Source organism: Ostrinia furnacalis, unplaced genomic scaffold, assembly GCF_004193835.3.
Source record: "Ostrinia furnacalis isolate ACB-3 unplaced genomic scaffold, ASM419383v2 OfSCF0077, whole genome shotgun sequence".
Lineage (NCBI taxonomy): Eukaryota > Metazoa > Arthropoda > Insecta > Lepidoptera > Crambidae > Ostrinia > Ostrinia furnacalis.
In genome coordinates, this window is record NW_021130316.1 from 274,502 (window position 1) to 296,552 (window position 22,051).

Genomic DNA, 22,051 nt, shown 5'->3' on the forward strand with positions numbered 1-22,051 from the left:
TTTGTATAATATTTATGTATTTAAAAAAAAAGTATATAAGTAGTATATCCGTTAAGCTAGCACCCATAACACAAGCATTAAGTTGCTTACTTTGGGGCTAGCTGGCGCTGTGTGAAATTGTCCAAAGATTTGTTATTATTTATTTATTTATTTTAACATACTAAATCAAAAATTGCCTAGAAACTCACACCCGTATTCACAAACGATACTTGCTTAAGTGACGCAGCAAATCGAACGCACAGCGTTGAATAGATCTCTGTGATTGGTTCGCGTGCGACCCTGTGCGTCCACGCGCACTGTGAGACCTCATAGTAATGTTTTTGATTACGGGCGTCAGATACTGGCCGAGTTATTCGCCACTCAGTTCGTCGGGGGCGTAGCTCAGACGGGAGAGCGCTCGCATTCGTGCGAGGGTCCCGGGATCGATACCCGGCGCCCCCCTCAGTAAAAAGGAACAGCGTACGTTTTGTGGATTTATACTCTTTTTTTAATAACCAGAATGTTCGATAATAAATAAAATTTTGTAGTAAAATTATTTATTTTTGGGGGTTAAGTGAGATGAGATAATCCACGTTCCAGTTCTCGATAAACAACTTAATCAAGTCGTCCAGAATTAACTTTATTATTATTTGACTTATTAATTTAATAATTCAATTTATTTGCCATACTAATTTAAGCTGTGAGTACAGAGCGACAGGTTGATTTGAACTCTGCTTAGGCCAAAAGTGAAGTTATTTTGATAGCTAAGAACATTTTTGTTCGTTTCAGCACAAAATTATCTACAATACCAGCTCCCCTTAATAAACGAAACTAAAGATTTAATAAATAAATAAATAACGAAAAACTCTAAATAACGACTTTGAGCTTTATGACAATAAAAGTTAAAGTAAAAAAGTGTTTATTTATTAAAGATGACGAATGTACAGCTACAGCCCCCCTAGACAAAACTCACTTTTTGATCGAATCGAAAATCGAATCCGTCAAAACTCCATACAAAAAAGGGGCTTTTCGACCACTTTTCGACTGGTTTGCTATTATAATTTGCACTTTGTCTAGACCCACAGTTTTAGTCGAGCTGTCTCTGCACTAAGCGAACGTGCTTATATCGCAGTTCATTCATTCATCTAAAAATGAAGTTTCTTACCTAATACATTTTTTTTTATGCACAACAAGGCAGGTATTTGACCACAATCGCACCTGATGTTTACTGAAGATGATAATGTTATTATGCTATAATTACAAATGCATAACGTTATTTATTCAGCACGGTCGATTAACCCGCTGAATATTGGAGCAGGTATAAAGTGCGCACTAAAACAATCATAAAAACGAATTTAAATCGAGATCGTAAAATTTAAAAATCCCAACGAGCGTCTATTCTTTCGTTTTATGGCAACCTGGGGATAACCCATCGATTGTTTATTTTATGTGGCCGTAAGGAAGGTAAATGACCTAACATATTACATGCGAGACACGTGACGAATGAAAACAGGGTTTACAAGAAAGCAAAGGCATTTGAATAAGTTCACATCAATTTCGTAGCGCCAACTAACGCCAAACACCAAAGGATTCTATGGCAAAATTATGGCAATTAAAAACAGATGGATAAAAGTAGAAAGTGTAAGGGTAAATAGGTACTTACCTCAATAATAATTTGTCATTATGCCCATCTTTTAATAGTAATAATATAAAAAACGGACGTAACTCTTAATCATTTCATACAGAGTCAACTTAAAAAGTGTCGTAAGTTCTTAATGAAATATGATTAGATACGGAAAATACGTATGAAGAAAACGTAGGTAAAGCGATCACTTTGTGTCCGGCTGAACACTGAGGCTGGGTCGCACCAACTTGCTTTAACTTAAACGTCAAAAATATGTCAAACTCCATACAAAAAACACCGGTCATTGTTATTGTTGGGGTTAAAGTAAGTTGGTGCAACTCAGCCTAAGTGTCAGATCTTGGCTAGAAATTAAAGGGGCACTTACTTGGCAGCTCGAAGTCATCTACAACGACCGGTGCTGCAATGCCTGCATCTAGGAGCTTCTCGCAACTTTCACTAGATTGTCGGTCTATTGAAAAAAAACATCCACTGGTGGGCGCGAGCCGCGCGACACACATTCACTTTCACAAGGCCCTAAAGTTTTTAGAAATCAGTATTTTAACTAAGTTCATCGCCACAAATACACTTATTTTTCACTTTTTAGTCTTTTTACAAATACCTATCTGGCGCGAAACACACAGTTTGACAGTAAAAAAAGTTTATTGTACGAGCGGGCGTCATTGACCGCGTATGTCACGTGATTCCAAATTCGAATTTCGAACTAAGTCTTTTTTTCTTGGCGTCATAAATCAATGGTAGCTTGATTTGAATTTCGAATATAGGTTTTTTTTTTTCAATATGGCTTCGTGCTGTTTGCACATTAGCCAGAGAGTGACTAACTTTTAATTTCAAAAAAATAAAATTGATAAATCATAATCATAATAGATTTTATTCAAGGCTTTTAGCTAAAATCTTCTACAGTAATTAGGATCATTTATCATTATACAACCGTCCCATTTTTTACGAAAGGTGTTGATGAAATATGCTTTCCGCGAGTTTTCCAAGAGGAAACTATTTGTATTCATGCAACAGTCTGGGGTAATATCACAAAATGAAATGCCCGTCTGCTCAATTTTTCAGCGTCGACCCTGCTTAAATGAAAACTAATTTTAATATTAATGTGGCCTCAGCTCGGGAAGTTTTCTTGCGGACTTTTGTGGATTTGAAGGATACAAATTATAGATAAACATTTCTTATTTAAACTAGAATGAAAATTCTGAAGAAGCAAGAATTTTTACATCTATGCTTTTTTAATGAAGGCTTTAATTTTTATACATAACTGTTGGCATATCTGACGATTGAAATTACTCAACAGCCGGCATTAGCCTTCATTGAGTTTTAAGTGTCAGGTTTTGGAAATATTTTGTGGAATAATAAGAAAGTGAATTCATTAAAATACATTTTTATTAGTACATACCATACCACAGGATGCAGCTAACAAATAACAAATTGTCCTACTTAAACTAACTACGCTAATCAGAACTCAATTAATTCCTCAATAAAGATTTTATACACATTTATACGTCTTTTTTGTGGTCGTAAAAGATACACAATAATTAGCCAATAATATCTTATACTTCATATTTGAATATATGTATAAGAAGAAAACAAATTGATGGCACTAATATATCAGACAGAACTATTTAAAATCAATACAAAACATATTTACCCTGTAATATAACATAGATACATATTAAGCAAGCATTAATAAAATTGGGTAGTTACTCGCAAAGATTCACATAAAGGATTCCATACAATCGACGAATATAAGTTCTAATTCCTAATACAAACACAAAAAAGACATCTATCGGCGGTCCGATAAAACATACTTACTAACACATTTACAAAATGGACGATACCAATTAAGTTTACAATGCCTACAAAAATAAAGAATAGTTGCATTAATCAACTAAATAATAAAAATATACAAAATAAAAAATACGCAAGACGAGGGTAGACGGCAATCGCACGCGAACTTGTTGCAAGCCAATATAGTCTTTATATCGTCGGTACAAGGTACACGCCTAAAAACTACACTACACTGTTCCCTCGTGATTGACTTTTTCCGTGGTCTTGTAACTAATACGTGTTAAGTTTTGCTCAACAGATGGCGCTGATTGTAGTTTAGATCGCGGTGACTTCTCGAACTTTTAAACCATTCTATTTTACAGTGGCGATACCTTATACCGAAACGTTGTTGCGATACAATAAATGTGCCGTAATGTAGACTAGGCTTTAAGGCTACTTAAAAGAATAAAAAAATAACCGCACTACAACCAAAAACAACTTATCAGTAGTAATGCCGACATTTATCCTACTTTACTAGCGTAAAAGTTACATCAGACTTGGTACAGCTTATAACAAGGGGTTAGGGCTCTCGCACACTTAATATTTTTATCACCTTAGGTCATTAAATTGGCTGTTTTTTATTTCTTCACACTTAAGAAGATTTAACACAGTTCTACTCGTAATTATAATCCCATATAGGACCAAATCAATCATACAAGTATTGAGTGTGATGGTGCCCTTTTAACGTTAGTTCCCAATGCAAATGAAACTTTATAACTTAGCTTAAGGGTTCAAATTAATAACAATATCTTATTCCTATCAATTTGCATATAGTGGCAGTGATATTTCGATGCTGTGATTAACGGGGTTTTTGTACAACAATCACATTATTTGGCGAAATAATAAAATACCTTGTAGATTACTCAAACAGTAATAATATTAGATAATTATGTACAAACATGCCAAATGCATTTCTATGTGTGTTAAATTCTAGTGCACAATAATTACCTACTTAAATTATGTTTACTTGGCAAAAATATACCCTTTGACTTACAAACATTGTCCTAGGTGTTTAATAAGTACAGATAAAAATAATATGAGTGAGAAGAAAGCCAGAAAAATATTACAGACACATTGTTTATAAGCATAGGGGTTGATACTAACCCATATATGCCCAGAGGCACGAAAACGACCAAATGGTACAAGTTCTCTTGCGATGCCTATAAAAGAAACTGTAAATATGCCAAATTACATAAAAATCTGAGATTTAAATAGTTTTGGGCATATATGGGCTAAGGTGACATGATTTTAAGACCTATAATATACTTTACAATATTTTTTTCATTAAGAAGATAAAACTGTAGTGCTCAAACCTTTTAAAACACATTTTTAGTGTAGGCCATTTTTTATTTTATATACATAGATGGAAATAATTATTTTATCATAATTTCCAAGATCTGATTCACAGATAGCTTACTTAAATATAATTCAATATTTTATTAAAATTTAATTCATTTCAAATTAAGATTAATTTTGTAAAGTAAAATTTTATTTTAAAGTAAACTTATGAATATTAAGTGCCTTGGTTACTATTGGTCCAATATTCTGTAGTAGTTGTATAGCTATTATTGAAAGGGTTTGTTAAAAAGTACAACTGGAGAGTCAATTCATTTCAGATTTGATGGACTGTCCCACTGAAGCGTATAGAGTTATGGCGCGGTTACACTATGCGCGAACTTGATCGAATACAAGCGTAAATACACGCACGGAACTGTGTGTCTACAACTGTGTTTTTAACCTGTGGGCCTCTATAGGGGGGTCGCGAGAGGTCGTAAAAACTATCTCAGTAAAAAAAACAGTAAAGTTTTAAAGCTAGATTTATCCGAAATGTAATTATGCAAAAGCATAAATGTTGTATAGATTGAAGAATTCGGTCCCTACAACATCTTCGTAAAAGGCATGAAAAAAAGCGAACGGTCGGTGGGTCGCAAAAAATTTTTCATGCTAGGGGGGTCGCGTCATGAAAAAGGTTGAAAAACACTGGTCTACACTATCCGATTTGATCAAGTTCACGCATAGTGTAACTGGGCCATTAAAATTTCTCTGGCAAAGACCTATCAACATTTCTTCTTCTTCTCCTCTATGGGTATTATTTTTCCACGTTTGCCTATGTAACGTGAGCATAGCCATTACACGGTACCGGTAGATGAAAATATAAATCTTGGGTTTGAGTTCATTTCATTTCAACTGCCATTTATCACTGTGCTGTCACTGTCACCGCACTGTCAACGTCACTGTCACTGTTCTTCGCCTTCGGGGCGTGGGTCGCGTCTAGGGGCCGCGGGCGCGCGCGCTCGAGACAAATCCAGTACGGGTAAGCGAAGAACGTACTCGTTATCCCATGACCTGTCGATTCTATTCCTTTCTGACCTGGGGAGAATAAATAAGTAAATAGAATATTCCATTGATAGTAAGATTATAATTTTGTAACTCTAAATGGCAATGCCAGATTTTGTATGGAAGGTGGCGTCTTTTTTTTTTCGCGCGGCCATCGACCAAACTTTGTTTTTTGATTACAAAATAGTGTAATAAACCAAACTTACTATGACAAGTATACCTCTAAACTCAGTCTGAACTGAGTTACGAGCGTTAGAAGTTTGATGATTTACATACTAGATTTGCTTTTTGCGCGCAAGTTCTGTAAGAAATTGCAACAAGCAAGTTTGATCTTGTCACTTTTGGCTAAATCACTTCTGGAGGAAGTACCTGCTACCCGATCGAGCTAACTGTATACCTTCCCGCGTTTGCTCCATCCATGCCAGAGCGTCGATGTGACGTCACAGCTGCCAGGTTAACAGAGCCCCGATTACGGTAACTTTTAACGTCTACAATCCAGACGCGTTTCTGATGCGTTTCTGATTCTGCAATACGATTGGTCAAAACAGCTGACGTGCGCTGTTGAACGACCAATCGTATCGCAGAATCGAGAAGCGTGTCTGGATTGTTGACGTTAAAAATTACCGTAATCGGGGCTCTGGATCGGGTTGTAACAGAAGATACTATATCACCTATCAGTTCTTTAGCTGTATGATAATACAATGTGTGGTGGATCGACGATCTGATGAAGGCCGTGAGAGAAGCACTTACATTGCGAGCAGGACCAATCATTGTAGAAAACCTAGGGCGAAGCGTTTGCTGAAATGATTTTATAGTCTATGAATGTAAAATGCACAGTTAATTTTAACCAACGTTCCAACGTGGAGAAAACCGGATCGCTGGTTCCGATTTTCTCCACGTTGGAAAACACTGAAATGTCATTTGCAGGAGGGCGCTGCCATCAATGCCGATTACTATTTCCGATCTTCGCCATTTGATGTTTCAAAATCTTTTAACTATACAGTTAACTTGAACTTCGTTCGTTTGTTTCAGCTAAAAGACGTCCACTGCTGGACAAAGGCCACCCCCAAGGATTTCCACAAAGACTAGTCTTGCGCCGCTCGTATCCAGGCACCTCCAGCGACCTTTACCAGATCGTCGGTCCACCTTACCAGAGTAAATACAAATGAGTAGGTCATCTTCATAGAAACGCACGGCCGCGTGAAGGTCGTGTGAGCGCGCCAATATACGTATGCGGCGCGCACGCACACACTGACTCCTCGCTAATCCCCGCTAAATGTTGTCAGTGTGTGCGTGCGCATCGTATTTGTCAGTGTGGCGCGGTTTGTGTGGCGCTCACACACAAACCGCGCCCGTGCGCCTCTATGAAGATGACCTACTCGTTTGTATTTACTCTGACCTTAGGCGGTTATCACACTGCGCCGCGCTCCGCCGCGGAGCGCGGGGCGACAGATTTAATCATTGTATGCAAGTACCTCAGTTTGTATAGAAAACACGCGCGGCACTTCACACTGACGACGCGTCCGTGCGCGTGATTTTTTATATGAAAATCACGCGCTCCGCGGCGGAGCGCGGCGCAGTGTGATAACCGCCTTACTGAAGTTGAACTTACCAAGGTATAACCCTGAAGTCGGGCGCGTGCGCATTTAGCCTCGGGATGCGCTGGGCCAACGCTCGGAGACGGGAGGCCGCGGGTTCCGCGGGGGGCGCGGGCGCGGGCGCGGGACGCGGCTCCGCGCGCGGCTGGCTGCCTTGCTGGTTGTTCGTGAACATGTGCTGGTATCTGGAAATAAGGTTGATAATGTATGGCTACTGTAAAACATTCAAATAATCAGGGCTACCGTTTTAGCGCTCGCCAGTTAGCGCCACTGTAGAGTAAGGTCCTGTCACTTACTAGTAGCGAAGACAGTGGCACCAACTGGTGAGCGCGAAAGTGGTAGGAGGACAATCGCATTTGCACTCAACAAGATGGCGCCACTGTAGAGTAAGGTCCTGTCACTTACTAGTAGCGAAGACAGTGGCACCAACTGGTGAGCGCGAAAGTGGTAGGAGGACAATCGCATTTGCACTCATCAAGATGGCGCCACTGTAGAGTAAGTTCCTGTCAATCGCCAGGGGTGCCAACTGTTAAGAATAAAAACGATAGCCCTAATTAGTAGTTTCTACGAGAACGCGTATCTTTTACCAACTGCTGCACGGTAATTTTGCGTGATGTCGGGCGGCGGGAAGTTTAATGCTAGGAAGTCCGGGAGAGGCACGCAGAATACACCTAGGTCCTAACATGATGATTTAGCGTGACGTCAACAGACGGGGTATCTCCATACCCCAGTCGTTTTAATCTCTTACCTGACAAAGCAACAGGCGCGCATCTATCTCAACCTTCTGCTCGGTGATTTTGCGTGACATCAGCAGGTGAGGTGCTCCTATAACCCAAGTGTTCTAAAATACTCCCTTACTTACTTAGCGATTCCATAGGTAACAACAGGCGCGCGTCTTTCTCCACCTTGTGTACGGACAGCCAGGTGGAGTGTTGTCATACTCTAGTCGCTTTAATCTATCACCTGACTATCTCGCAAGGCAGCAACGGAAGTGCATTTCTGTCTGCTCTGCATGGTAATTTAGTGTGACGTCATCGGTTAGGGTGCATCCGTACCGATCAGCAGCGATCGCGCGTCTGTCCCTACCCTTTGCGCGGTGATGTGGCGTGACGTCAGAAGGTAGGGGTGTCACCATTATCTCACACGGCAGCAGCGGCCTAGCGTCCCTCCCGACCCTCTGCACAGTGATCTAGCGGGGCGAGTTAGCAGGCGCGGCGGGCGCGGTGGCGGGAAGTTTACTCCTAAGACTTGGCGTGACGTTAGTGAACGCCTAAATCTTGGTGTGACGTTAGTGGTTGCCTGTGGGAGCACCTCACCTACTGACATCACGTTATGGACCCCAGTCTCACCTGGCTATCTCGCAAGGCAGCAACGGCCTAGCATCTCTCCCCAACCTCTGCAGTGATCTGGTGGGGCGTGTTGGCGGACGCGGAGGGCGGAAAGTTTACTCCTAGGGTGACGTCACTAACCCACCGTATGAATAACAATCTTGCAAGGCGCAGCGGGCTCTCTTCTCCGTGATTGAGCGTGACGTCAGCAGGTGGAGTGTCTCTTACCCCATTCGTGCTAATGTCTTACTGTCACTGCGCGGTTTTTGGGTATAGACACTTCAACAGGAGGGGTTTTTCACTACCCCAGGGGCACTAATGTCTCACCTGGCTATCTCACAGGGTAGCAGCGGCCTACTTTCTGCACGGTAATTTAGTGTGACGTCATCGGTTAGGGTGCCTCCATATCCCCAGTCGTTCTAATCTATCACCTGGCGAAGCAGCAGCTTTGCTGTAGGCAGCAAGCGCGTCTGTCCCATAAAGTTAATATTCCTTCGGAATAGAGTAACAAAGAATGAGCGAGCGAGATGTCACTATCTGCAACCCTGTGTGATAAAAAGAGATGTGTGATGCTATCATCGTCACGTCAATAGAACCATTTTTGCAAAAGATTTGACAGGCAGTGACACATAGAGGCACAAAGCAGAATTTCAAATCACAGTTTTTTCTAAAAATTTCGTAAAATCCTGTATAGTTTTGGAATTTTTTTATTGTAATACAATGGTGACCTGTTCCGTCCTTGATTGTGATGTAAACCAGAGAAATAATCCCGCAAAATATTCATTTCACAGGTAAATTTATTGAAATCGACACCTCCAAACTTTAGCTTTATTTTTGTGAATGCGCTTAGAATTTTAAGCACTAAGTGTGATAATTATGTTCTTTAAACATTAATTTAAGTTGTAAGCAAAGATTTNACCATAGACTTGGCACGACTTTGTCTAGATTTCATTACTTTTTAGAGATAAACAAGCAGCTCCATCGAGACTTGGCTAGTTTTTTACAGAATGTTTTTGGTGGGATTTATATTTACACACACAAATGACATCTCATTTTTGGTTTCGTTTGACAGCTCGTGATTGTTGCTCTATTCCGAAGGAATATTAACTTTATGGTCTGTCCCTACCTTTTGCGCGGTGATGTGGCGTGACGTCAGCATATAGGGGTGTCACCATTATCTCACCTGGCTATCTCGCAAGGTAACAAAGGCCGTGCATCCCTTCCAACCCTCTGCACGGCGAGCTGGCGGGGCGCGGCGGGAAATATACCCCTAAGACTTGGCGTGACGTCAGAGAGCGCCTAAATCTTGGTGTGGCGTTAGTGGTTGCCTGTGGGAGCACCTCACCTACTGGGCGTTAGCCAATTTACTACTCCCTTACCTGGCTATCTCGCAGGGTAACAATGGCCTAGCATCTCTTCCGACCCTCTGCACGGCGAGCTGGCGGGGCGCGGCGGCGGGAAGTTTAGCGCTAAGAAGTCCGGCAGAGGCACGCAGAATACCCTAGGTCTTTAGCACGGCGATTAATTATGACGTCAGCAAGCGGGGCGTCTCCATAACCCAGTCATTTTAGTCTCTTTACCTTATCTGGTAAAGCAACAAGCGTGCATCTATCTCAACCTTCTGCTCGGTGATTTTGTGTGACATCAGCAGGTGGGGTGCTCCTATAACCCAAATGTTCTAAAATACTCACTTAATTAGCGATTTCATAGGTAACAACAGACGCGCGTTTTTCTCCACCTTGTGTACGGTAATTTAGCGTAGCGACGTGAGTGGGGTGTTTCCATCACCTGACTATCTCGCAAGGCAGCAGCAAAAGTGCATTTTAGTCTACTATCTGCACGGTAATTTAGTGTGACGTCATCGGTTAGGGTGCCTTCGTACCCTCAGTCGTTCTAATTCAGCACCTGGCGATTTGCGCGGTGATGTGGCGTGACGTCAGCAGGTAGGGGTGTCACCAGTCTCACCTGGCTATCTCGCAAGGTAACAATGGCCTCGCGTCCCTCCCAACCCTCTGCACGGCGAGCTGGCGGGGCGTGTTGGCGAGCGTGGCGGGAAATATATTCCTAAGTCTTGATGTGACGTTAGTGGTTGCCTGTGGGAGCACCTCACCTACTGACGTCACGTTATGGACTCGTTATTCTCTCTCACCTGGCTATCTCGCAAGGTAACAATGGCCGCGCATCCCTCCCGACCCTCTGCACGGCGAGCTGGCGGGGCGCGGCGGCGGGCGCGGGCGCGGGCGGCGCGGGGCGCGGCGGCGGGAAGTTTAGCGCTAAGAAGTCCGGCAGAGGCACGCAGAATACGCCCGGTGATTTAGCATGACGTCATCAGGCGGAGCGTCTAAGTACCTCAGACGTTTTAATCCCTTTACCTTATCTGGTAAAGCAACAAGCGTGCATCTATGTCCATCTACTGCTTGGTGATTTTGTGTGACGTCAGCAGGTGGGGTGCTCCTATAACCCAAGTGTTCTAAAATACTCCCTTACTTACTTACTTAGCGATTCCATAGGTAACAACAGGCGCGCGTCTTTCTCCACCTTGTGTACGGACAGCCAGGTGGAGTGTTTCCATACTCTAGTCGCTTTAATCTGTCACCTGACTATCTCGCAAGGCAGCAGTGGAAGTGCATTTGTTTCTACTCTCTGCACGGTAATTTAGTGTGACGTCATCGGTTAGGGTGCCTCCGTACCGATCAGTAGCGATCACGCGTCTGTCCCTACCTTTTGCGCGGTGATGTGGCGTGACGTCAGCAGGTAGGGGTGTCACCATTATCCTACCTGGCTATCTCACAAGGCAACAAAGGCCGCGCGTCCCTGCCGACCCTCTGCACGGCGAGCTGGCGGGGCGTGTTGGCGAGCGCGGCGGGAAATATACTCCTAAGACTTGGCGTGACGTTAGTGAACGCCTAAATCTTGGTGTGACGCCAGTGGTTGCCTGTGGGAGCACCTCACCTACTGGCGTCACCAGTCTCACCTGGCTATCTCGCAGGGTAACAATGGCCTCGCGTCCCTCCCAACCCTCTGCACGGCGAGCTGGCGGGGCGCGGCGGCGGGCGCGGGCGCGGGCGGCGCGGGGCGCGGCGGCGGGAAGTTTAGCGCGAGGAAGTCCGGCAGAGGCACGCAGAACACGCCTAGGTCTTCCTGGAGGTGGAAAAATACACTTAAATTACATAATAGGGATGTTTCCTGGGTCAAAAAGCAAGAGTTTTAATTAGTCCGTCAGTTAACTTATCAAAAAATACTCTGCACGTATTTTTCACTTTTTCAAACTAATTAAAATTTAAAAAGATAAAGCGCGCCAAAGTTCATAAGAAGAGGCCCGTGATGTCAATGCTTGCATAAAAGTGCCGCACGTTGTGACGTCGTGCGGAACTTCAACGCACCATAACTATGTAATTATTTGTTAGATTGACAAATAAAAATATTTTTTGATATTAAACATGACGGACTAAAAAAATTTTTTTAAGAAACTAGCCTATTATGACATACTTCAATTAATAAATCAAGTGTTATATGGTGTAACGAAAATGAGCCGCAATAAGTGTCTCTCATAGCTTAGACATATCAAAATATACCCTCACGACCGTGTCCTCCCGTGATCGTAAAAGATAAAATACTCGTAAGTCGTGAAGCCATATTGTGCCGGCAGAGTAAAATTGCCCACTCACCCTAGATGTTATAAAAGCCTAAGGGACATTATATACGAACATCAGGGCTCCCCAATCTTTATTTGCCTCTGAAAAATTAAGAGGATTCATCTTCATTTCAGCCACAGGACGTCCACTGATAGGCCTCCTCGAATGATTTCCACATCGCCAAGTTGGTAGCGCACTGCATCCAGCACCTTTCTGCTACCTTTATGAGGTAGTCGGAGTTAAGAGGATTGGATTGCTTACTTATGAAGACCTTCATACTCACAGTAGCACTCGGTGTCCTTTCATTACTCTCGGGGATGTTCACAAACGGTTTCTTGTCCAATTCATTCGACTGCTCTTTTTTGTCCTTGGGCTCCTCGTCTAAGGGGATGTCGGGGACCACTTGTAGGTCCTCGGGGGGATTGGGGACAACTACGTATGCTGCTATGATGCTGGAGAGCTGGTCTAGCACCTACAAATATATTAGTTGTTTTAATAAATAAATTGTCTTAGTTTTCTTCTTACTTCTTATCTTACTAATCGTACTAATATAATAAATGCGAAAGTTTGGATGTCTGGATGTCATGATGTTTGGATGTCTGTTACTCTTTCACGCAAAAACTACTGAACGGATTTTGTTGAAACCTTACAGTATTATTGTTTATAACCCAGATTAACATATAGGCTATAATTTATGACGATATGTGACAAATAAATTTCAACAAATAAAAAAGACGTGTCTAAAAAGCGCCATCTATCGTCATTGGTTAAAATCTACAGCGCTGGACAAACTACTGTTTTTGACGTTCGTAAATATTCATGCGGGGGAGCCGTGAAACGCCATCTATCAACATAATATCCAACAACAGATTTTACGAGGTCCACGCGTACGAAGTGAAAAATGCTAACGATTTGAAAACGAATAACTTACCTCTTCTGCCAACAATCTATGCTTTGGATCTTTTACTAGGAGCCTCTGGATAAGGAATACCGTATTGTCTGACACTTGCACTGAGTTGCCATCCCTGAAAATAAATTAAAAGATCAGAACTTACATGTCCGATTTTAAGTTTGTTTTCGGTTTTTCGTTTAAAACAAAAGACGTCTATGGCTGAACACCTAATGATTCTTAGATTGGCCAGTTGGAAGCTGCTTGGATCTAATAGGCGGGGAAAATGGATGCAGGCGGAGAGTTTGGAGATGAATGTAGGCGGGAGATTGGAGATGGATGTAGGAGGGGAGCCAGGGGACGGATATAGGCGGGGAGCCTGGGGACGGATGTAGGCGAGGAGCCCGGGAATGAATATAGGCGAGGAGCCCGGGGATGAATATAGGCGAGGAGCCCGGGGATGAATATAGGCGAAGAGCCCGGGGATGAATATAGGCGAGGAGCCCGGGGATGAATATAGGCGAGGAGCCCGGGGATGAATATAGGCGAGGAGCCCGGGGATGAATATAGGCGAGGAGCCCGGGGATGAATATAGGCGAGGAGCCCGGGGATGAATATAGGCGAGGAGCCCGGGGATGAATATAGGCGAGGAGCCCGGGGATGAATATAGGCGAGGAGCCCGGGGATGAATATAGGCGAGGAGCCCGGGGATGAATATAGGCGAGGAGCCCGGGGATGAATATAGGCGAGGAGCCCGGGGATGAATATAGGCGAGGAGCCCGGGGATGAATATAGGCGAGGAGCCCGGGGATGAATATAGGCGAGGAGCCCGGGGATGAATATAGGCGAGGAGCCCGGGGATGAATATAGGCGAGGAGCCCGGGGATGAATATAGGCGAGGAGCCCGGGGATGAATATAGGCGAGGAGCCCGGGGATGAATATAGGCGAGGAGCCCGGGGATGAATATAGGCGAGGAGCCCGGGGATGAATATAGGCGAGGAGCCCGGGGATGAATATAGGCGAGGAGCCCGGGGATGAATATAGGCGAGGAGCCCGGGGATGAATATAGGCGAGGAGCCCGGGGATGAATATAGGCGAGGAGCCCGGGGATGAATATAGGCGAGGAGCCCGGGGATGAATATAGGCGAGGAGCCCGGGGATGAATATAGGCGAGGAGCCCGGGGATGAATATAGGCGAGGAGCCCGGGGATGAATATAGGCGAGGAGCCCGGGGATGAATATAGGCGAGGAGCCCGGGGATGAATATAGGCGAGGAGCCCGGGGATGAATGTAGGCGAGGAACCCGGGAATGAATGTAGGCGAGGAGCCCGGGAATGAATATAGACGGGGAGCCTGGGGACGGATGTAGGCGAGGAGCCCGGGAATGAATTTAGGCAAAGAGCTGGAGATGAATATAGGCGAGGAGCCCGGGAATGAATATAGGCGAGGAGCCCGGGGATGAATTTAGGCAAGGAGCTGGGGATGAATCTAGGCGGGGATTCTGAGGATGGATGAAGGCAGGGATCGTGGGAATGGATATAGGCGAGGAGCCTGCGGTCACTCACGGCGGTATGTTGTAGTTGGCGGCCTGTATGCGGCTGAAGAGCTGCGTGAGGCTGGTGTCGCAGAACGGGAACTGGCCGTACAGCATGGTGTACAGCACCACGCCCAGCGCCCACATGTCCGACGGCTTGCCCAGGTACGGCTTGCACAGCAGGACGTCGGGCGATATGTAGGCGGGGGAGCCTGGGGACAATAGGGATGTTTCCTGGGTCAAAAAGCAAGAGTTTTAATTAGTCCATCAGTTAACTTATCAAAAAATACTCTACACGTATTTTTCACTTTTTCAAACTAATGAAAATTTAAAGATAAAGCGCGCCAAAGTTAATAAGAAGAGGCCCGTGACGTCAATGCGTGCATAAAAGTGCCGCACGTTGTGACGTCGTGCGGAACTTCAACGCACCATAACTATGTAATTATTTGTTAGATTGACAAATAAAAATATATGTGACCAATATTTTTTGATATTAAACATGACGGACTAAAAAATTTTTTTAGGAAACTAGCCTATTGTCGGTCGATAGTTTAATCGGGCAGTTAATCAGTATGGGCATGTATGGAAGTGCGCACATTACACCGATTGATTTTTCATACAAATCAGAATTGGGCCCAACTATCGGCCGACTAGAAATCGGTGGTTTGCGCCTAGGCTAAAAGTCGAGCCGCACTGCCCCACTGACAGACTGGGCTCGTGCCCAAAACCCCGCAATCAAAGGGCACCCCATTTAATCTGAAAAATAATTTAAACAGAAACCTGTCAAAGAAGCAATGACCACATTTTTGCTTTTTTAGAGAAAAAAGCCTACTTAGTCCTCAAATGGCCAGGGCTGCCAGTTGTACCAAGGTCGGCGCTGTTTGCCGTACGGTTTTAGAAGAGTAGAATAGGTTCACTCCCACTCTTCACGCGAACGTCGTAAAAGGCGTTCAGAAGACAAGTATGCGAATTACAAGCGTTTGGTAAATATAAATATCCTTAGACATTTTACACTGCGCTTCTAGTCCCAAACTAAGCAAAGCATGTACTATGGGTACTAGACAACGAATATAAACGTACTTAAATACTTTTTTTTTGTAAATACATACATACTTATTATACATAGAAAACACCCAGTCCAATACAAACAAATATGTTCATGCACACCAATGTTTGTACTGTGCGGGAATCGAACCCGCTACCTCAGGAATAGCTAGTAGTCCGTTTCGAACCACTACACCAAACGTACTTAAACATTACAGAGAATCATGTTCCTGCGGTAGAGACTTAATGACCTGATGATTTGCACTATTTGTCCATTAACCATCAGGAAATACACTCGACATCAAATAAATCGCACCTCCCGCGACAAGCACTTTCAAACGTATGCATCCCGACTTCCCACCAATATTGGCATCATTTAAAAGCCTAGTTCTAAGCTTCGTTTCATTAAAGCAAAGGTTTTTACCACAAAAAAGTGTCTTTAGAAGGATCCGGAGACACTTCTTCAAAAAATAGGTAGTTACGCTAGAGCCAACTTTTATGGCTATAAAACTGTTAAGTTGGGATTAATCGCTATCCATCTGTTAAAGAGGACACGTGAGATCATTATTTGTTTTCATAACCATAAAAATTGGTCTAATTGATCCCAGAGGTGAGCCCCAAGTGAGGTTATTTTTCAAGTCACATTTATAGTTTATGTTAAACGTTTATTAAGAAATTAAATGTGTTTTTCTTTAAGTTTATTTATTGGGCTTTCAAATAACACCAAAATTGTTGGGGCACCATGATTGTGTCAGAAGAAAATCTTTAAAGTTCACGTCGTGGAAGTTGCGGTTTATTTGATGTTGAGTATAGTTTACATAAACAGTCTTGTACCTCGCTGGTCCTTGAGCAGGTCGCGGTCGCTGCCCAGGTGCGTGCCGAGGCAGAAGTTGGCGATGGTGACGCGGCCGGTGCGCTGGTTCAGCACTATGTTGCCGAGCTTCAGGTCTCGGTGCACTATGTTTCTCTGGAACATTTTGTACTATAAGGGGTCATCCATAAAGTACGTCACACGTAAAGAGGGGGGGAGGGGGTTGTAAAGTGTGACATGGTGTGACAAGGGGTGGGAGGGGTCGGAACTGCTGTTAATTTAATAATTTTTCGATGTGAAATTGCAAAACATGTGACGTCACACTAGGGAGGGGGGGGTATCAGAAATGTGACCACCTGTGACAAGGACGGAGGGGGGTCATGAAATTCGTGTGACGTACTTTATGGAAGGCCCCTAAAGTTTAAAGTAAGTATTGATCATATGACTTGATGTCGTGCCCTGAGTGACCAAGCAACTGCACTCAGGAGGATTTGATGAGTGCTGCTGACAACGCCACTCTTGTGGCAGAGTTTTGGGCTGACACTGTGTAGGTTTGATGTCGACAAGAAAAGAAGAAGTGTTTAAGTAAATTTTAAGTAGTATTGTCTGCAATAAAGTTTAAAAACTCATTAAAACTCATGTATTTCTGTAAATAGGCTTAAAAAAGCACTTTTACACGTCCCAGTATTAACCCTACCACTGCTTCAGGACAATAAATGGGCCAGTGCTGAGAAGAAGCAGCGCAAGAAACTCAGTCACTATTTAAAGTAAGTAAAACAAAATGAAGCAGTTTCATAAAGGTTCTTTCATAGAGGATTTACATTTTTCATTTGCACTTTGCGCTCGACAGGGCGCGTGTATACTCGCGGAAGACTTATGCCCGTTTTTACCATCAATCCCTAATTTTTAAGTGACCCGGATATATATCAAGGGATATACTATATCAAGATATATATCAGATATATATCCGATATATATCAAGCCGGTTTTGATGATATATATCAACTTTTAAAATTTGTTACTGTATTTGTACTTTTTGACATAAGATTTTTATTTTCTCAGTTGATTTTGCCGTATTTCAAAGATATTTTATGTTTTTGCTTTATTTGTCTGATTTTAAGTTTTAAAAACATTAAAAACATGTTTATGTAACACATATGCAATAGTATTCATGAATAATACAATAAAATAATACTATGGCTTTGTCATACAAAATTTTGTCTTTTTTATCATACAAAATTGATATATATCAAAGTTGATATATATCGGATATACAGGGTGTTTGGCGCATCGTGTGCCAAAATGATTTGGCGGATAGAATGGGTCATTTCCTATATTTTCAGCCCCCATAACACGTTCCATGCCAGGCGGCTACTTTTATATTAATTTTTTTAGTAATTTCACCAAAATACCCAAATCGCATCATTTAATTTCGATTTAAAAAAAAACTACTAGGCGCAGCCCTAAAGTAAATATTTTGTTTTGACGTGCATTAATGTAGGGTTGCATCAAATCTAAATTTACTGGAAAATATCATCTACTTTTTTTTAAATTCAGCTTTGAAGTTTTCCGAAAAGTTAAAAATGGACTGAACATTTAAGTTTACATAGGTATAAATTTTTTTTTAAAAGAGGTAGCGATCTTCGGATTTTATCAAAACTTCTCTAGTCTATCCTCATTCAAACGGTATACTAATCTTGTTTAAATAATAACAACAACTTCACAAATTTCTTAAATTAGTGCATTGACTCTACTCGGACTGATTTGCGAAATTTGTGTTTATAGCCCCTTTTGTTCAGTCCATTTTTAACTTTTCGGAAAACTTCAAAGCTGAATTTAAAAAAAAGTAGATGATATTTGCCAGTAAATTTAGATCTGATGCAACCCTACATTAATGCACGTCAAAACAAAATATTTACTTTAGAGCTGCGCCTAGTAGTTTTTTTTTAAATCGAAATTAAATGATGCGATTTGGGTATTTTGGTGAAATTACTAAAAACATTAATTTAAAAGTAGCCGCCTGGCATGGAACGTGTTATGGGGGCTGAAAATATAGGAAATGACCCATTCTATCCGCCAAATCATTTTGGCACACGATGCGCCAAACACCCTGTATATCATAAATATCCGATATTTTGATATTTATAATAAATATCGGATATTTTCGAACCTTGCCCTTTTGAAACAAAATTTCTGTTATGTGTTACCATAGGGGTCACTTAAAAATTAGTGATTGATGGTGAAAACTGGCATCCCAACTAATATTATAAATGCGAAAGTAACTCTGTCTGTCTGTCTGTTATGCTTTCCCGCTTAAACCTCGCAACCGATTTTGATGAAATTTGGCATAGAGATAGTTTGAGTCCCGGGAAAGAACATAGGATAGTTTTTATCCCGGTTTTTGAAACAGGGACGCGCGCGATAAAGTTTTTCTGTGACAGACAAAATTCCACGCGGGCAAAGCCGCGGGCGGAAAGCTAGTTACTTAATAAGTAGGATCATAAATTTAAGTATTAAAAATACATTTTTAAATCTTACCTTATGTAAATTAGTAACAACCCTAACAATATCATAGAATATCAATATGGCCTCTTTTTCTGGAACTTTTTTGACTTTGGTGACGTACTGCTGCAAGTTGATCAGTTCGGAGGCCTTTTCACTGAACTGATGTGACGTTACACAGTCTAACACAAGGAATAACCGTTGCCTGACTCTTCCAGTGTATATGAACCCTGGACCATTGGGGTTGGGTATTTCTTCTAATGCATGATCCTGGAAATGAAAAGGGAGGGAGTAAAATACCAGGTACATAGTAACAAGTTCAGCTATAAATCAATAATTTGCACAAAACAGTATAGACAAAATTTAGGTTTAGGGACCTAGGGTTTTTATTATCACTTTAATTATGTATATTTTTATTCAAGATGCAAAATAGATTCAGTGGATGAAGAAAACAATAACATTCTTAAACCTTACTAATCTCTAATTAGGGATAAAAATACTGACTGTCTAAAGATACTGACTATAAAATGCATTCTACAGGGTGTCCCGTAATGTAACGTCAAGCCGGAACTGGGTGTTGAGGCAAGTTGTGCTGGTTATCAGAAAAATATAAAAAAAAATCTATGTGGCATATTTTAAAAATAATAGGCATTTAAAAAAAATCAAAAAATTCTACTCCAGGTGACGGTCCTTTTGCTCGTGTTGCCACAAATCTTCACTTTTTCCAAATTTTTTTTTTTGTTATGTAACCCTGAATAATGCTTCTCTAAATTGTTATCAAAATTACAAAACCAGCTGCTCCAGCTTGGATGTAAAAAATACATTATTCTCAAAAAAAATTTCAAAATAAAAACTTTGCCTAGTTTAAACTGACTGTACTGAAAAAAAAATGTACTACGCGAGTGTGGCAAGTGACGTCATAATTTGGCGCATTTAGTAAGGATTCCAAAATGGTATAACACTTGGTAAATTTTTGCTATAATTGTCGACAATTTTTGGTTTTTTGGAAATAGTCCCGTTTTCAACTTTATTTACCTTGGTTAAAATTATTATTCTAATGTGCTCAAAATTTAAGTTTCTGGCTTAAGTGAGGTGGAGAAGCCATTTTAAAAGGTATGAGCGGGACGGAGAGGGCCATCTTAGCAGGGATGTTATGGATATCCGTAACCGTAACCAAATGCGCCAAATTATGACGTCACTTGCCACACTCGCGTAGTACATTTTTTTTTCAGTACAGTCAGCTTAAACTAGGCAAAATTTTTATTTTGAAATTTTTTTTGAGAATAATGTATTTTTTTCATCCAAGCTGGAGCAGCTGGTTTTGTAATTTTGATAACAATTTAGAGAAGCATTATTCAGGGTTACATAACAAAAAAAAAATTTGGAAAAAGTGAAGATTTGTGGCAACACGAGTAAAAGGACCGTCACTTGGAATAGAATTTTTTGATTTTTTTTAAATGCCTATTATTTTTAAAATATGCCACATAGATTTTTTTTTATATTTTTCTGATAACCAGCACAACTTGCCTCAACACCCAGTTCCGGCTTGACGTTACATTACGGGACACCCTGTATATGTTACTGCTACCATAAATTATTCTTAGCAAATAGACTTATGATATTCAAACACAAGGATTAGATAAAAGCACAGCAATAAATGCAAAGGCAACTGATTCAAATTCACTAAATAAATTACAGTCGCAAAGATCTTACAACTGTATTACTCTATATTATCTTACTACTGTGTACTCACTTTGAAAAGGCCATGGTGATGTATGACACCGTCCTGGTCCTTCAGCAGAGACAGCAGGGAATACTCAGTGTGGAGGAGCATCTTACCCTGCCTGTCATCTTGGGTTTCAGCTTGACCTTCATTCTTTAGTGTTAGAATTTTTACCTAAAATTAAAACGAGTAACATTAGTTGCATTGGGATAACATGGTAATAAAAATACAAATTAAATAAGCATCAATATGATATTATGGTAAAATTATATCAAACTACAATGTTAACATAATTTGTTGCAAGATAACACCTATTATAACATAAGATGGCGCAGTGTTAAACTCAATGTACATCACTCGATAAAATTTGCATATTTATTTTATTGTGCCTCTACTAAAAATTTACTTTGGATTGGATAGATTAGATGTTAAGCACAGTATGAGCAGTTCATAATACAGTTTATGTTCAAAATTTGTCATCAAGTTATTGCAATTCAATTTCACAATATTAGAAACAGTAATAGGAAATAGAATACTATTTAGATCACATTTTACTAACCTGATAGAAGTCATCTGTCCTCTCCTTCCTGGCTAGACACTGAACTATGCTCTTGACAGGGCTGGGGCCAAGCTTGGGGCCCAGTAGGTAAGGGCCAGCCTTACGAACGTGTTTATCAGGCACTGGGGTCCCAGGTGCAGGCACATCATTGTTATCATATGTAATCTTCGTTTTCTTAGGCGTTATCTTCTTAGAACCCTTCAGGACCCCACTGGAGGACGTGCTCGCGTACGCTGACACCCTAGCCACCTTCGGACTTGGCTGCAGGAGTAAAGGTCGTGTCCTCTTTCCATGGTTCGAACTGCTCTCAGGTCTTTCGGGGTCCATGTCGTTTATACTGCAATATATCTATAACCACTCACTTCACTGAAGCGTAATACGAAGACTAATATTATTTATACACTTAGCTTAAAATTTGGATACTTATGAGGTCAAGAAAACCGAGGTAAAGAACAAAAAGTGCAAAGTGAAATTTTTGTCATTTATTTACCTGTCTGTGAAACGAAAATGTCTGACAGCTTTTCGTTCAAAAATAGTGTTGATAACAAAATAAATAATACACTTGCTTGCACATTTTGATATTTCTAAAAAGCACAGCCCATACCTGCTTTATTTGAAATTATTTATGTTTACACTTTC

At 41.5% G+C, this 22,051-nt stretch overlaps 1 protein-coding gene across 2 annotated transcripts; it reads right to left on the reverse strand.

Moving 5' to 3' along the window:
* Positions 1-3,686: 3,686 nt before the first annotated feature.
* LOC114351028 (serine/threonine-protein kinase 40) lies at positions 3,687-21,939 on the reverse strand. 2 transcript variants are annotated; one of them, XM_028302072.1, is made up of 11 exons: positions 21,903-21,939; positions 21,413-21,749; positions 20,884-21,027; positions 19,167-19,400; positions 16,652-16,784; positions 14,805-14,985; positions 13,281-13,374; positions 12,633-12,821; positions 11,689-11,855; positions 7,401-7,571; positions 3,687-5,821 (listed from the first exon to the last, which is right to left on the reverse strand). In XM_028302072.1, the coding sequence occupies exons 2-11, from the start codon at positions 21,737-21,739 to the stop codon at positions 5,689-5,691; spliced, it is 1,773 nt and encodes a 590-aa protein (XP_028157873.1). In that variant the 5' UTR covers positions 21,740-21,749; positions 21,903-21,939; the 3' UTR covers positions 3,687-5,688. The 2 variants fall into 2 exon arrangements, with proteins under 2 accessions (XP_028157873.1, XP_028157865.1); XM_028302064.1 differs by lacking the exon at positions 21,903-21,939 and having other exon boundaries at positions 21,413-21,896.
* Between the last annotated feature and the right edge of the window lie 112 nt (positions 21,940-22,051).